The sequence below is a fragment of the Anolis sagrei genome, chromosome 2, assembly GCF_037176765.1.
Source record: "Anolis sagrei isolate rAnoSag1 chromosome 2, rAnoSag1.mat, whole genome shotgun sequence".
NCBI classification, from domain to species: domain Eukaryota; kingdom Metazoa; phylum Chordata; class Lepidosauria; order Squamata; family Dactyloidae; genus Anolis; species Anolis sagrei.
This window is the reverse complement of record NC_090022.1, coordinates 150,753,181-150,769,036: the sequence shown is the minus strand read 5'-3', so window position 1 is coordinate 150,769,036 and position 15,856 is coordinate 150,753,181. Positions and strand designations below refer to the sequence as shown.

At 42.1% G+C, this 15,856-nt stretch overlaps 1 protein-coding gene across 2 annotated transcripts in view; it reads right to left on the bottom strand.

Moving 5' to 3' along the window:
* Positions 1–15,856, bottom strand: part of CORO2A (coronin 2A) — an 85,401-nt gene that overhangs the window by 21,182 nt on the left and 48,363 nt on the right. For both annotated transcript variants that reach the window (XM_060763780.2, XM_060763781.2), the window contains exons 2-4: positions 8,486–8,686; positions 5,725–5,841; positions 2,518–2,667 (exon numbers count right to left, since the gene is read on the bottom strand). In XM_060763780.2, coding sequence (XP_060619763.2) covers positions 2,518–2,667; positions 5,725–5,841; positions 8,486–8,686 — 468 coding nt within the window. The remainder of the gene's footprint in view (positions 1–2,517; positions 2,668–5,724; positions 5,842–8,485; positions 8,687–15,856) is intronic.

Below are 15,856 nucleotides of genomic sequence, written 5' to 3'. Positions count from 1 at the left end.
TCTTTTCATAAATTTTTGGATTTATAAACTTCTACTTATAAGAGAGTATGGAATCTAAGCCCTCAAGGAGAAGTCTTCTCTAAAGTATTTATGGTTATAAACTTGTGACTTTTTTAATGATATTTACACTGCTCTCCAGAAGGGAATCATTGTGACAACAGCTTTATGTTCTTTATCTACATGCACACTCATCACTCTATTAGTAGAAGCCCACCACCTTGCAATGTTGCCTAGTGGTCAGAAGGAGAAGGATCCTGGCTACATGTGCCTTCAATTAATGTGATGCCCAACTTACTTAAGCATTTGAGGTTGCATGCCATGGTGGGCACAGAGCATGGTGTTTAGATTCGTCTGTCGTGACAGAATCCACCATTTTTTCATCTTCCTGTCAGGTTTGGGTTGGTTGAGTGAATAGCCAATGAAAGGGCAGATGCCTGCTAGTGGGCCCCACCATCTGGACGGATGGAGGTTTCCAATCTGGTCAAATGGTTGGGTATTTATAGCCGGAGGCCCCTTCCACACAACTAAAAATAATCCCACATTATCTACTTTGAACTTGAATATATGGCACTGTGGACTCAGATAACCCAGTTGAAAGCAGATATTGTGGGATTTTCTGCCTTGATATTCTGGGTTACAGTGGGGAGGGGGGAGTATTTAGTCAGAGGTTTTCTATAGAGTTGAGATCTGGAGACTGGCTAGGCCACTCCATGACATTGAAATGCTTCTTATGAAGCCACTCCTTCGTTGCCCTGATGGTGTGCTTGGGATTATTGTCATGCTGAAAGACCCAGCCATGTTTCATCTTCAGTGTCCTTGCTGATGGAAAGAGGTTTGCACTCAAAATTTCATGAGACATGGCCCCATTCATTCTTTCACGTATAGGGATCAGTCGCCTTGGTCCCTTTGCAGAAAAACAGCCCCAAAGCATGATGTTGCACCCCCATGCTTCACAGTAGGTACGGTGTTCTTTGGATGCAACTCAGCATTCTTTCTCCTCCAAACATGACAAGTTGTGTTTCTGCCAAACAGTTCTACTTTGGTTTCATCTGACCATATGACGTTCTGCCAATACTCTTCTGGATCATCCAAATGCTCTCTAGCAAACTTCAGTCAGCCCTGGACACGTACTGGCTTAAGCTGGGGGACACATCTGGCACTGCAGGATCTCAGTCCCTGGCGACATAGTGTGTTACTGATGGCAGCCTTTGTTATGTTGGTCCCAGATTTCTGCAGATCATTCACTAGGTTCTCCCATGTGATTCTGGGATTTTTGCTCACAGTTCTTGTGATCATTTTGACCCGACGGGGTAAGATCTTGCGTGGAGCCCCAGATCGAGGTAGATTATTAGTGGTCTTGTATCACTTCCATTTTCTAATTATTGCTCCCACAGTTGATTTCTTCACACCAAGCTGCTTGCCTATTGCAGATTCAGTCTTCCCAGTCTGGTGCATGGAGACAATTTTGTTTCTGGTGTCCTTCGACAGCTCTTTGGCCTTCACCATAGTGGAGTTTGGGGTGTGACTGCTTGAGGTTGTGGACAGGTGTCTTTTATACTGATAACAAGTTCAAATCGGTGCCATTACTACAGGTAATGAGTGCAGGACAGAGGAGCCTCTTCAAGAAGAAGTTACAGGTCTGTGAGACCCAGAAATGTTCCTTGATTGTAGGTGACCAAATATTTATTTTCCTCCATAATTTGCAAATAAATTAGTTAAAAATCAGACAATGTGATTTTCTGGATGTGTTTTCTCATGTTGTCTCTCATAGTTGAGGTGTACTTATGATGTCAATTACAGGCCTCTCTCATCTTTTTAAGTGGGAGAACTTGTACAATTAGTATCTGACTAAATACTCTCCCCCCCCCCCCAACTGTATATAGCTGTGTGGAAGGCCCCAGTATCACACTAGAGTTTAAACAGTAAGCAAAGAGTCTGCCTCCCATCTAAAATCCCATGGCTGCCTCCTGCAGAATCCTAGGGCTTGTAGTTCAGGGGAAGGGCCTTTAAAAGTCTCAGCCAGAAAGGTTCTGGGTCTCACTAAACTACAAGTCCCAGGATTCTGCAGGAGGCAGTCACAGGATTTCAGATGGGATTCAGACTCTTCACCTACTCTTTCAGCTTTAGTGTAATAAGACATTATCCATGTTGGAGTGAGCTCCGAGCAGCCATCAGCGGATTCATGTGGGTGGTTGGGGGTCCCAGGCCTCTACTGCTGCGGTCAGTGACCACAACCCTTAATTCCTACTGTAACCAAATAAAGGTTGTGGCCGTTTTTCTCCAAGCAATATGTTTCTTTGGTTTAGTATGCATAGCGCATCTCGCACCTGATCACATTCAAAATTTACAACATTAAATGAGATTCTGACAACAGTGAATTGTAACAAAAGGAGACACGACGAGACAAAATCCTTCCACTACCTCTCATAATCACTGTATAGGCATCAGATGTCAACTATCACCCACATGAAAACGAACAAGAAATACAGATTTAACACGAAGCCCCCATAAACTCACTTTGTAATCATATCCAGTGCTGAAAAGGATATTACTTGCAATGGGGTGCCACTCAATGAGCCCCACTCTTCGCGTATGACCGAAAAGCTCCTTCTGTGGCTCAGTGATACTTTGGGTGAGTAAGTGCTGAGGAATGTTCCAGATTTTGACCTATGGAATAGAATGGAGCAGCAGAGTATAAGTAGGTGCCATTTATCAACACCAGACATGGGCAAACTTCAGCCCTCCAGGTGTTTTGGACTTCAACTCCCACAATTCCTAACAACCGGTAAACTGGCTGGGATTTCTGGGAGTTAAAAAGTCCAAAACACCCTCAAGACTGAAGTTTGCCCATTCCTATCTACACTCATCATAAGCAGCAGAAGTCAAGAACAACAATATGGATTAGAAATAATGTGAAGCAGTAGCAAAAGGTGTGGCAGAATGTAAAATAAAGCACATGTAGTTTACGTTGGATCAGGCCACACATTGACTTGCCAGAGAAAGAAAATATGCCACGCAGGTGAACAGTGAAAAACAAGTAGTTTACTCTTCTTAAATCAGAACAACATGTGTACAATATCATCAGTTGCATCAACTCACTAAATGTCCTTTTAGAGAGATTTAAATTTTTCTTTCTTTGTCCATATGAGACCATCTTTCAGCGGCCAAGAAGCAAATCAGTCTGTCTCCCTCTGATTCTCTCTACTTCTCTCTGCACGTGCATAGTTTGAGACTGAACAAAAATGCAACGGCATCCAAAAGTCCCAGGCTCAGCCATTATCCCGTGCATTGCCTGACCAATTAGCTTCATGCACCTTAGTTTACAATTGACACACACACACACACACTGATTTCTTTGAATGCTCCAACAAAAGGTGGAGGCTGTAAAAATGGCTTGCAAGCGGTGAAGAGAAAGGAGAAAGAAAAGCAGGCATGGAGTATACATCAAATATTCAATCTAGGTCTGTTTCCTTTGATCAAAAAACATAAATAAGTAGCATTTCATTGTGAAAACAACCCAAGGGGTGAGGAGAAATTTCACCTATATGTGTAGTTTCTCAAGTTGCTCCTGACAGATATACACACACACACAAAATCTACCCACCCAAGACTTCACCCCCAAGGCTCAACACTGAAGCACACTCACACTGTAGGCACAAACAAAATAATCCAGGTTTTCCAGAAAAGTGCAGAACAAACAGTCAATGTTTTAAACTTTGACTCAAGCCCTCAGGGATGAAAAAACAACAAACATTAATTAGATTTGAATATTCAAGACCGTTGTGTGTTATGCTAGCACTGAATATGAACTGGATTTTTTTACCCATGTAGATAACCTCTAGGACATGAGTTAGGCCACTTCCACACAGATAAATAAAAACCCACAGTATCTGCTTTGAACTGGAATATATGGAAGTGTGGACTCAGCTAACCCAGTTCAAAGTAGATATTGTGGGATTTTCTAATAATAATAATAATAATTTGCCGATACATCACACACTCCTAGACACTTGGGAAGTGTCTGACATGCGATCCAATACAACAGCCAGCAGAGTGTCTGCTGTGGACTCATCTTGTTGTGTTTCAAATAATAATAATAATAATAATATTATTATTATTATTATTATTATTATTATTATTATTATTATTATTATTAACCCACCCTATCCCCCCAAGGGGACTCAGCGTGGCTTATAGTAAAAAACACAGTGGCAAACATTCAGTGCCAAAACCAAGAACAACATAAAACAAATCAAGAAAGACAAAGAACAAATCAAAGACAGACTCAATAAAAATTAATAAAACAGCATAAATAAACATAGCATAATATAACACACATTTTACAACATATTAAGCTCTTAAAAACGCTTGAAAAGCTCGACCAAAGATTATGATTGGAGCTAAGATGGTATAAACCAGTGGTTCTCAACCTGTGGGTTCTCAGGTGTTGTTTTTAAAGAGTTTTTATTGAGAATAAGGGTGGGCTCCCTAAAGGAAGGAGCAACCATTAAAAGGAAGAGGTAGTGATGAAAGTTTTTTTTTATTTACATAAAAAGAGTGAGAACAATGTGTGTGGAAGAACAGTGGAAAATATAAGGAATAGAAGAGCCATTAAAAAAAAACAACAAACAAACAAAGGGGGGCATGGGGGGGGGAGGGGAGAAAGGGCTGTTGAAGAAACTTCCAGGCCTCTCCAAGTTGCGGAAAATAAGGAAAACACATAAACCTATATTATTAAAATATAAACAAAACTCAATGGAACTATCACTGCGAAATCCGACAACAAAAGTAAACAAGGTTAAGAAAAATGTAAAGAATCCACAACCCAGGTGTTTTGGCCTACAACTCCCAGAAATCCCAGCCAGTTTACCAGCTGTTAGGATTTCTGGGAGTTGAAGGCCAAAACATCTGGGGACCCACAGGTTGAGAACCACTGGTATAAACCAATAGTTCCAAACCTTTTTTTGACCAAGAACCACTTGGACCAGGGAGCACTCTCCAACATTAGTACCAAAAGGATTACGAATCAGTTAACTTTAGATTCGGTTTGGTTACTTGGGATGCTGATTCAGAAAACTGCATTGGATAGACCACATCCGCTCTAGTTTCTGATACAGAACATATGCCATCCAGTAGTCGCCATCTGCTCACCCACAGAAACCCATATTTCATAAGCCTCTGCACTATAAGAGGGCTTTGCAAGACCAGTAGCTCTTGTTGCAATGGTGTAGTAACGGTGAGACTGTGGGCCGTATTTTACTTCTTGCGGACCACTGGTGGTCCATGGACTGGGAACCACTGATATAAACAAATAGACAAAGGTAGGTATTGAACACTTTGGCGGGGGTATGTATCAAACTTAATACTCTAACTATAACACCATCATAACTTTTTAGCAGTTACTCTTTTAAGCCTTCCAAACGCATGAGTCCAAACTGCAGTTTGCAACCACATTCAATTGCAAGTTGTGGTTTGACTTATAATAATAATAATAAGAAGAAACCTTTATTTGTACCCCGCTACTACCTCCCGAAGGACTCGGTGCGGCTTACACGAGGCCGAGCCCAAAATACAACAATAAACAACAACAACAATACAGCAAAATAAAACAAAAATAAGCAATAACATTAACAACACGCAGTGACGCAGTTAAAAACGATGACTTAGCTATGGTTATCAAAAGTGGCAACATAATCCTAACCCCAAGAGCTTCCAAAAACTTACCGTTGCATCTTCGGAGCATGAAGCTATTACGAAGTCATCAAAAGGATTCCATTTAATGTCTAAAACGTTTCCCTTGTGGCCACAGACACGAGGGTAATGTGGATCAAGCTTTCCTGTCTGGAAAGAAATGCGGTAGTTTAGTCTCCAAACAAAAAGGAAACAAATGACACACTAATATGGTGATCCGTGAAAACTTTCAAGTACAATTTGTGGTCCACATAAAGAAACCGAGTTGGAACCACTTCCTCAGGGAAAGGCAATATGGGTATATGGTAATTAGAAAAAAAAATCAGGATATAGTACAGGCAAGTTTTTTTGTGTGTGTTAGAAGCAACTTGAGAAACTGCAAGTTGCTTCTGGTGTGAGAGAATTGGCCATCTGCAAGGATGTTGCACAGGGGATGCCTGGATGTGTTACCATCCTGTGGGAGGCTTCTCTCATGCCCCTGCATGGGAAGCTGGAGCTGACAGATGGGAGCTCACCCCTCCTCGCAGAGTCGAACCACTGAGCTTCAAGTCAGCAGTTCAGCCGGCACAAGCATTTAATCCACTGCACCAGGGGTGGGGGGGGGGGGGGCATCTCTCTTTAATGGAGATAAGGCAAATACCCTCTTGAATGGTCAGCCTGGAGATAAGAAAACAATCCTTAATTGTTTGAATACAGAAAAAATATAATTCCTTTATGAACCATTACATGGCTTGGACAACATTTCTTTATGTGTATACAACAGTATGAGTGACTGGAGCAGGAGGGGGAGGCAACAGCCTAAACCAAAACATAGTACTTGTCTGTTTTACTGATAACAGCCTTAGAGTTAAAGCTGAAAGCAGTAATTCTGAAATGTGAACCCGCCAAAAGAAACAAGCGGGTGCCTCGTATGCCCAAATCAGACTGCCTGCAGGAGTTACTATCCTAGCCTCCTTTTCCTCGGCTTCTCCTGTGAGTAGGGAATTCTGACCTGTTTTTGCACCGAATGCGCATGGGTCAGCCACAGCAGGATCCCATGCATGTTTGCTTAGAAGCCAAACAAGCTTCAACCTAGATTAAAGGAGGCTTAGTCTCAAATAAGTGGTTATAAATTCAATTACTCCTAATGAGGAGACTCGGGAGAAACGCCCACCCTTTGTGTCCTCGCATCACTAAGCGCTTGTAGCCAGAACAATGGCATTATCATTAACTGGCTGGCTCCGCATCCTTATAATTTCATGATTTGAAAGGGGGATGGGAATTGCACAGCCCAAAGGCCATCTGTGAATTCAAAATCAGTTTCTGTTACTTTCACTGCCCATTTTAGAATGTATTGAAAATAATAATAATAATAATAATAATAATAATAATAATAATAGGTAAATGTGGTCCCATGGTGATCAGCATACTGGGTGCAGTGCCTAAAGACCTTGGCCTGCACTTAAAAACAAGAAGCGCTGACAAAATTACCATCTGTCAGCTGCAAAAGGCCACCCTACTCAGACCTGCACGCATTATTTGCCAATACATCACACAGTCCTAGACACTTGGGAAGTGTCTGACATGTGATCCAATACAAAAACCAAAATAGCTATCTTGTATGTTGTGTACTAATCTTGCTATGTATCCAATACTAATACTAATACTAATACTAATACTAATAATAAACTTTATTTGTATCCTGTCCCATCTCCACACCGGGGACTCAGGACGACTCACAACAAAACATGGTAGCCATTCGATGCCAGGCATACATAATAAATAAGCGAGTAAAATAGCACAAATAAACAAGATAAACAATAAAAAAATCAATGTATTGTCAAAAGCTGTCATGGCCGGAATCATTGGGTTGTTGTAGGTTTTTCGGGCTATATGGCCATGTTCTAGAAGCATTCTCTCCTGACATTTCGCCTGCATCTATGGCAAGCATCCTCCTGTCAAAGATGCAGGTGAAACGTCAGGAGGGAATGCTTCTAGAACATAGCCATGTAGCCCAAAAACCCAAAAACAACAACCCAATAACAAATAAATAAAAACACAACAAAAAAGCAATTTTTTTGTCGTGTCAGGAGTGATTTGAGAAACTGCAAGTCACTTCTGGTGTGAGAGAATTGGCACAAAAAATATTTGCACAAAAGCAATTTGTGCAAATATTAAAAGCTGAGTCTATAAGTTAAAACACATATCCATATTTAAAAGCTTTTTCCATTAAACATTGATTTCACAGGAAGCCAAGTGGTTAAACATACGATCCTCATAATCCTGGGTGCATAGGTGGGTTCTTTAATTATTTCCTAAAAGAGGGGAGTGTGGGTGTCATTCTAAATAAGAGAGAATTATAATTCCAGGAGTCATGATTATTTTCTAAGGTAAATTTCTCCACTATGTTTTCTTTTAGCAAGGGGAAAAACTGTTTTTGAAACCAGATCCTTTCTAAAAGAAAGCTTGGACAAGAGCCCGCAGAGCCTTCAAACCTGCCTTCCAACTCTCCTCCGAAAGGAAGTCTTGCCAGGCTTTCCATTCTCAATTGAGCTCAAAACATGACCTCTTATTAAAAACAAATGACAAATTTGGGTTTTGAACAAAGGTGGGAATTATGTGACCTTCCAGTTGGTGTTTAGCTACAACTCTCAACAGCCCTAACCGGCACAACTGCTGGGAAGGAATGCTGGGAACTGGAGTCCAACAACATCTTGGAGGTGCAAGATTCTCCTCTTTGCTTTACAAGGAGATGGCTGCATCTCTCTCCCGCTCAACATGTCAGTTATATGGGACAGATTTAAGCCTGACTTACTTGACTGATTGGTATTACAAGAAAGGCTCCTCCACCTGCACATTCTGTCACAACGGCAATGAAATGTGGGTTCACAGCACAGAAGTGGTTGTCATGGACGCTCTGGGTGATGGGGACACAGTCGTAGCAGTTCTCCTTGTTGGCTGGCTTTCCATAAACATGGCGGAATTTGGAAGTGCGGTACTGAGGGCACCATGACATCTGCAAGGGACAAAGAAAAGGTTGAAGTAAAGCCACCAGACTTTGATTGTGTTGACGAACCCAACCCCACTCACAAAAATCGGTGCTCAGATAGATGACCTAAGGAGGTCATGTGGGCTGCTACTTTGAAATTCCCTGAAAATCCATTCTTTTCCCATCTTACCTCATTCACCTACTAAGTATGCATAAGTACTACACATCCCCCTGACTTGCACCTTCACAATAAACAGGGATCTCACAAAGACCCAAATGTGCTTGACAGAAACCAGAAGTTCATCATCGCCCCTTTTCAGGCTTTTCATCTCTGAGCCCATCAGGGCACCTGGCCATCTGATCTCCGTAGAGACACCAAGGTGCTTGTTTATAAAGCTATTATCCTTCTGACCCTGTTATACACCTGTGAAACATGTCTACAGACGTCACGCACAACTCCTGGAATGATTCCATAATTCTTGTCTCCGAAAAATCCTGCAAATCTCTTGGGAAGACAGGCAAAAAAATGTCAACGTGCTAGAAGAAGCAAAGACCAACAGCACTGAAGTGATGCTCCTACGTCATCAACTCTGATGGACTGGCCACATTGACCGAATGCCTAATCACAGTCTCCCAAGGCCGTTAGTATACTCCCAATCTCAAGGACAGGAAACAGAATGCTGGTGGACAGGAAAAGGGATTTAAAGATGGACTTAAAGCCAACCTTAAAAACTGTGGCCTATACACCAAGAACTGGGAAGCCCTGGCCCTTGAGCTCTCTAAATGGAGGTAAGCAGTGCTGTGGAATTTGAAGAGGCACGAATGGAGGGTGAAAGAGAGAAACATGCCAAGGGGATGGCATGTCAAGCCAACCCTGTCAGGGACCATCTTCCACCTGGAAACCAATGCCCTCACTGCAGAAGAACATGCAGTTCAAGAACAGGACTCCACAGTCACTTACGGACACACTGCCAAGACACTACACTTCGAAGGCCATCATCCTCAGGCTACAAAGGATCCCCTAAGTAAAGTAAAGTAAGTAAGTACCTTGTCCCAGATCTGGGAACACCATGGGACCAAGAATAAGCTCGCCATTTCTATGAACCACTTCGCATTCTTTCCCAACCCTTCCACTCCCCAGAGAGGGTGGATACAACAAACAGCAGAAAGCTTCAAATTCAATCAGTGAGTTTATTGAAATTCCCACCAGACCTCTCTAACAAACAGCAGCCAAGATTCATGGACCTTTAAACTTCCAACCAATTGGAGGTCAGAAACAGACGGCCCTGTAACCAATGGGACTGCAGATCCTGAAACCGCACCAATTATCGTCGTTTCTCATCTTTCCAAACACGTGTAAAATCTCTATAAAATGTCCATGCTTGTAAATGGAAGCCTTTTCAAATCTGGGATTACACTATGGCCCTTGACATCCACTTTGGCCATCTGCAAATAAACAATTTCTATTCCACGCACGTTTTAATTGGATCAACTGGAGCTCTAGCACACCAGGAGAACCCGACATTTTGACAACAATGCCAACAGGGGGAACCTAAAACATAGCTATTTACATGGGCCTTTGACCTGGAGTAATGTACTGTGGTCATGTGATGACGTCAACCATTGTTATTTGGTACTTTAGTTCGTGTTTAAAAAAATCCAATGACCCACAGGTATGACTGTGTTTTAGAAATTTTAATTTTTTTAAATTTTATTGATCAATGTTGTTCATTGTTGTATTGAGTCAAATTGTGCATTGTTTTTATGTTATGTAATACTATTTAATGTGTGGCACCTTGAGTGCTTTGTGAGCTGCCCCGAGTCCCTTCGGGGAGATAGTGACAAATAAAGTTTTATTATTATTTATTATAAATAGGGATACATTTTGCATAAGTATAACACCTTATTCTCCCTCACATCAGTGATCACTGTCTCAGTGCCCACCAACACTCATCCAAATAATAACAACAACAACAACAACAACAATACGAAATCCAGCGTATAGATCTCGTTTGCTGTGACATACTGTGCTTTTGTGTCAACAATAATAATAATAATAATAATAATAATAATAAATCTTTATTTGTACTCCGCCACCATCTCTCCAAAGGGACTCAGAGTGGCTCACAGAAGCACTTCAGGTGCCACATGCAGACAATACATAAGTATAAATACAACGACATAAGTACAATCAACAGCACATAAAAATCTCGCCAATAAAGTGATAAAAATATAAAACTATAAAATTCCTAAACCTGTGGGTAAGCCAAGCTATATGTCATAACAGTCAAAGTGCAGGGCAGTACTATCAATGATTCATCCCATTGACCATGGATTACTCAGGATCAAAAGGCTGTCGAGAGGGGCCATGACTTTAGACTCATCTGGAAGGTCTGAAGAGAGAGGGCTAATCTAATTTCTTTAGGGAGGGTATTCCAGACTTGGGAGGCCACCACTGGTTCCCACCAACTGTGCTTGAGATAGTGGTGGGATTGAGAGAAGGGCCTCCCCAGCAGATCTTAATGCCCGCGCCGGTTTGTAGAAGGAGATGCAATTTCAAAGATAGGTTGGACCTGAAGCGAATAGGGTTTTATAGGTAATCACCTGCACTTTGAATTCGGCCTAGAAACTTATCGGGAGCCAGTGGAGCTGCTTTAGAAGGGGCGTGGTATGCTCCCTAAAGCTCACCCCAGTTAATAATCTGGCTGCCACTCTTTGCACTAGCTGCAGTTTCTGAGACGTCTTCAAAAGCAGCCCCATGTAGAGTGCATTACATTAGTCCATTCTGGATGTAACTAAGGCATGGACCACCATGGTCAAGTCACATACAGATGTGAATACAGAGGACTGAAAATTCAATTTATCACATAACTGCCTGCCTTGAGTTGGCTTGTGAAATTGGCATTTTGACCATTTGCAATCTGAGACATAGTGACAACAGTGGCCGTTTTGTTTTGGGCAACAGGGCTGAACCAGTATCCAAATTTTGAATCAGGAAGACGTGCCACTGGGAATGGACTAGCAGATACCTCTGGGTTATGGAAAACTTCAGAAAGAAGTCACTGGTCATGAAAGCCTGGACCAATGCTACTGAAAAATTGAAAAGGCAATGGCAGACTTTTCCATGTGCTTGAAAGGTATCTTTGCAAGGAAGTCTAATAATCTTTAAGTGCCACCAAATCCAATCCATTGTCAGGCTATTGTCAAGACTGAATCAGTAGACCACACAAGGCAGCCCTCAAGGGTAGCTACACACAGACTGTAATTGGTGACCAAATGAGGAAAATTGCGGCAGCTGTCAAGTCCTTCTGAAGACAATGTCGCAAGGCGGGAAGACATATTATGTTGTCTCAGCTGGATAAGCATTTCAAAAATAAATAAACACAAAGTGTATTACGACATGAAGAGGGCAAGTATTTTGCCAACAGAACTTGAGGCTGAATTCCAACATCTTTCTTAATCCCTTCTTCTGCATTGTAAGTGTGAATATACTGTGTGATTTCTTTACACAGCACAAAGGAATTTAACAAGCAGATTTCCTGGCGCTAAACAGAGTATGATAGTTATCTCTCCTTTGAAGAGCATACCAGGCATGCTTCCTTGAAATCTTTGAGGATATCTTTCAGTATATCTGTGTAGACTGAAGCCTGTGGACAAGAGAGTGTTGTGCTAACTCAAAGCACATTATGTTCTTCATACAGGCCCATCCCATTTCTCTACCAGTATGGGACAGACACTAAATCATTGACTCTATACCTGATTGCCAAACATACAGGGGTTGAATGAAAAGTAATGCCTCCACCTTCGTAACTCCTCAACAGATGGCAGTACTGGTATGTGGCAGGTACTGGCTTGTTCAGTAGACTCTCCTCTACAGTTCCATTTTGGCGGGAAACCTTAGCATTGAATGGTTGTGTTGTTAAAGTGCGAAATATGGATCCCTGCGCAGATGGTCAGTCAATGCGACTTAAGCAACAGGCAGTCATTGAATTCGTGACAGCAGAAGGTGTCACCTCAAAGGAGATTAATCAGAGAATGCAGGATGTTTATGGTGATTGTGTTGATGTGAGTACAATAGGTGGGTAAGTAAGTTTAAAGATGTTGAGGTGACACCTTCTGCTGTCAAGAATTCAATGACTGCATGCTGCTTAAGTCACATTGACTGACTGCCTGCGCAGGGTTCCATACTTCACACTTTAACAACACAACACTCAAATTTGAATAATGGTGGAGTTGGGGGGGGGGGATTGATTTTGTCATTTGGGAGTTGTAGTTGCTGGGATTTATCATTCACCAACAATCAAAGAGCATTCTGAACCCCACCAACGATTAAACTGAACCAATCTTGGCACACAGAACTCCCACGAATAACAGAAATTACTGGAAGGGTTTGGTGAGCATTGACCTAGAGTTTGGGAGTTGTAGTTCATCTACATCCAGAGAGCTCTGTGGACACAAACAATGATGGATCTGGACCAAACTTGGCACGAATACTCAATATACCTAAATGTGAACACTGGTGGTGTTTGGGCAAAATAGACTTTGATATTTGGGAGTTGTAGTTGCTGGGATTTATAGTTCACCTACAATCAAAGAGCATTCTGAACCCCACCAACGATAGAATTGGGCCAAACTTCCCACACAGAACCCCCATGACCAACAGAAAATACTGGTTTTCTGATGCTCTTTGGCAACCCCTCTGACACCCCTTCGCGACCCACCCCAGAGGTCCCGATCCCCAGGTTGAGAAACGCTGCTCTATGTCATCCATCACTAACCACAAAGTTGCATTGGAGGACCCAGAGACTTGTTGAGAAAATATCTTAAATCAAATCTATGAATAATGAAATCTGGAAAAAGTCAAACCCACAAAAGTCAAGGGCCAACTGTACAAAAGCCTTTTTTCCCAAGGAAGAGAACATGCCTGGAAAAGGATGAATTTAGGGAATTTTACATGTATATAACTGCATGTTAGTACTTACTGAGGCAAGGACTATCATGTACTGACTTCCGTGTAAGTGAGCCACTGTGTATGTATGTGTATATAAAATATGCTTCGTGTCACTTGCCAACGTATCGCTTTTAGAAGGTTTTATTTGGCAAAGAATACTTAGAGAAGATTTTCCCAGTTCTCCCACTGAACTATAGCTCACAGCACCTGGCATTTGTTGGTGACCTCCCATCCAAATAATAACCAGGGCTGATGCTGGATGTGTTGGGAAAATCTTACAGAGCACTGGAAGATAAGATAGCGATAGTTGCAGCTTGAACAAATAAACTCAATTACTATCTTTTGGTGAACAGACAAAATACAATACAATACATTTGGGTACCATATGTGGAAAAAATAGTGTATCAATCAAATAAATACATAATGTTTTCTTAAATCATCAAACATAATATGGAGATGAGGCCAGTGAAGAACCTTGCTTTCTCTATAGTTTGCATGTGTTTTGCTTGTTTGATCACTGGAATCTGACTATGTTAAACTATGTCAAAATGACCCTAAATGCTTTATTTACAGCTAAGTCTTTTTGCAGTGATTCCACTTCATTTCTACTCTGTAAAATCTATTCCTTCCTGGTTATTCATTGGAGAGCAGCATATATATTTCTTGTCCAAATTACAAGCAGATTACAATAAAGGTTGCTGCTTCCATTTTTTCTATTCATACCTCTAACTTTGCTGTCTCCCATACTGTTGAAACAGAGACTCGGGAAATAATGTTTTGGATAACAGCTAGGAAGACTCCACCAGTCAGCAAGGTCACCAACTACATTGCCTGGGGGACCATCCTAGTCCAAGATGTAATTTCACTATGTTCTGTATCTATACACATAATAAAAGTGAAAATATTTCTGTGTGTGTGTAGCTGGGGTGCCCACTTACAACAGTAGTTCCCAACCTTTTTTTGACCAGGGACCACTTGACCAGGGGCCACTTTGATCAGGGACCACTCTCCAACATTAGTACCAAAAGTGTTACAAATCGGTTTTTGGTCAACTTTAGATTCGCTTTGGTTATTTGGGGTGCCGATTCAGAAAATTGCATTGGATAGACCACATCAACTCTAGTTTCTGATACAAAACATGTGCCATGGTGAGTGACAGGGATGGAGTGGCAGGCAGCACAAAATATAAAATAATATCTATATCTATAATAAAGAAGAGTGTTTGTTTGTATAGGACAGAGGGCGGACAGAGGGCGGAAGGGGTATGTGGCAGCGTTCTGATTGGCTGCCGCTGTGGTGCTATTTGCATATGGTCTCTGATTGGGCAGCTTCAATAGGAGCCCCTGGTGGAGAAGAGGGTTCATGGCAGAAACGGGGCATGACAGAAGGAAATTTGCATATGGTCTCTGATTGGCCAGCCTCAAATCCAACATTCCGAGATGAGAAAGAGAGGAAAGGAAAGGCCGGGGGCTGAGTCAGAACACTCCCAATAGAGACCGAAATAGGCACACAGAGCCCCCATCACCCACTCTACATCCTACTGCAGTTTGGAGGAGGATGGACCATGGATGATGGGACTTGCAGTACCACCACTCACATTCTGAGACCGCTGTTAACCTTATCCAATGACTGATCAGGACCAAACTTCGCACAGAGACCTCTCATGACCCACTTTACGTCCTGGTGTGGTTTGGCCGGGGATGGACCGTGGATTATGGGACTTGCAGTGCCATTGCTCAATTCTTGAGACCACTGCAACCCTCATCCAATTACCAATAAATACCAAAGTTGGCACACTGAGTCTCCATGACACACTCTACATCCAGGTGCAGTTTGAAGGAGGATGCACCATGGACGATGGGACTTGCAATACCTGCACTCCCTTCCTAACACCATTACAACTGCCAACGATGATGGATCAGGACCACAATTTACACAGCCTGCATAACTCACTCTACATCCTGGTACGGTTTGGAAGAATTTGACAATGGATGATGGGACTTGCAGTCATTTCACTCACTTCTTGAGACCACTGAGACCCTCGCCAATGACTCATCAAGACTAAACTTGGCACATGGAGCTTCAATGACCCACTCTACATCCTGGAGCACTTTGGAGGACGACAGACCATGGATGATGGGACTTCAAGTACCTCCACTACCCAAGACTGCTGCAAAACTCATCTAATGACCAATCAAGACCAGCGTTGGCACACAGAGCCCCCATGACCCATTCTACATCCTGCT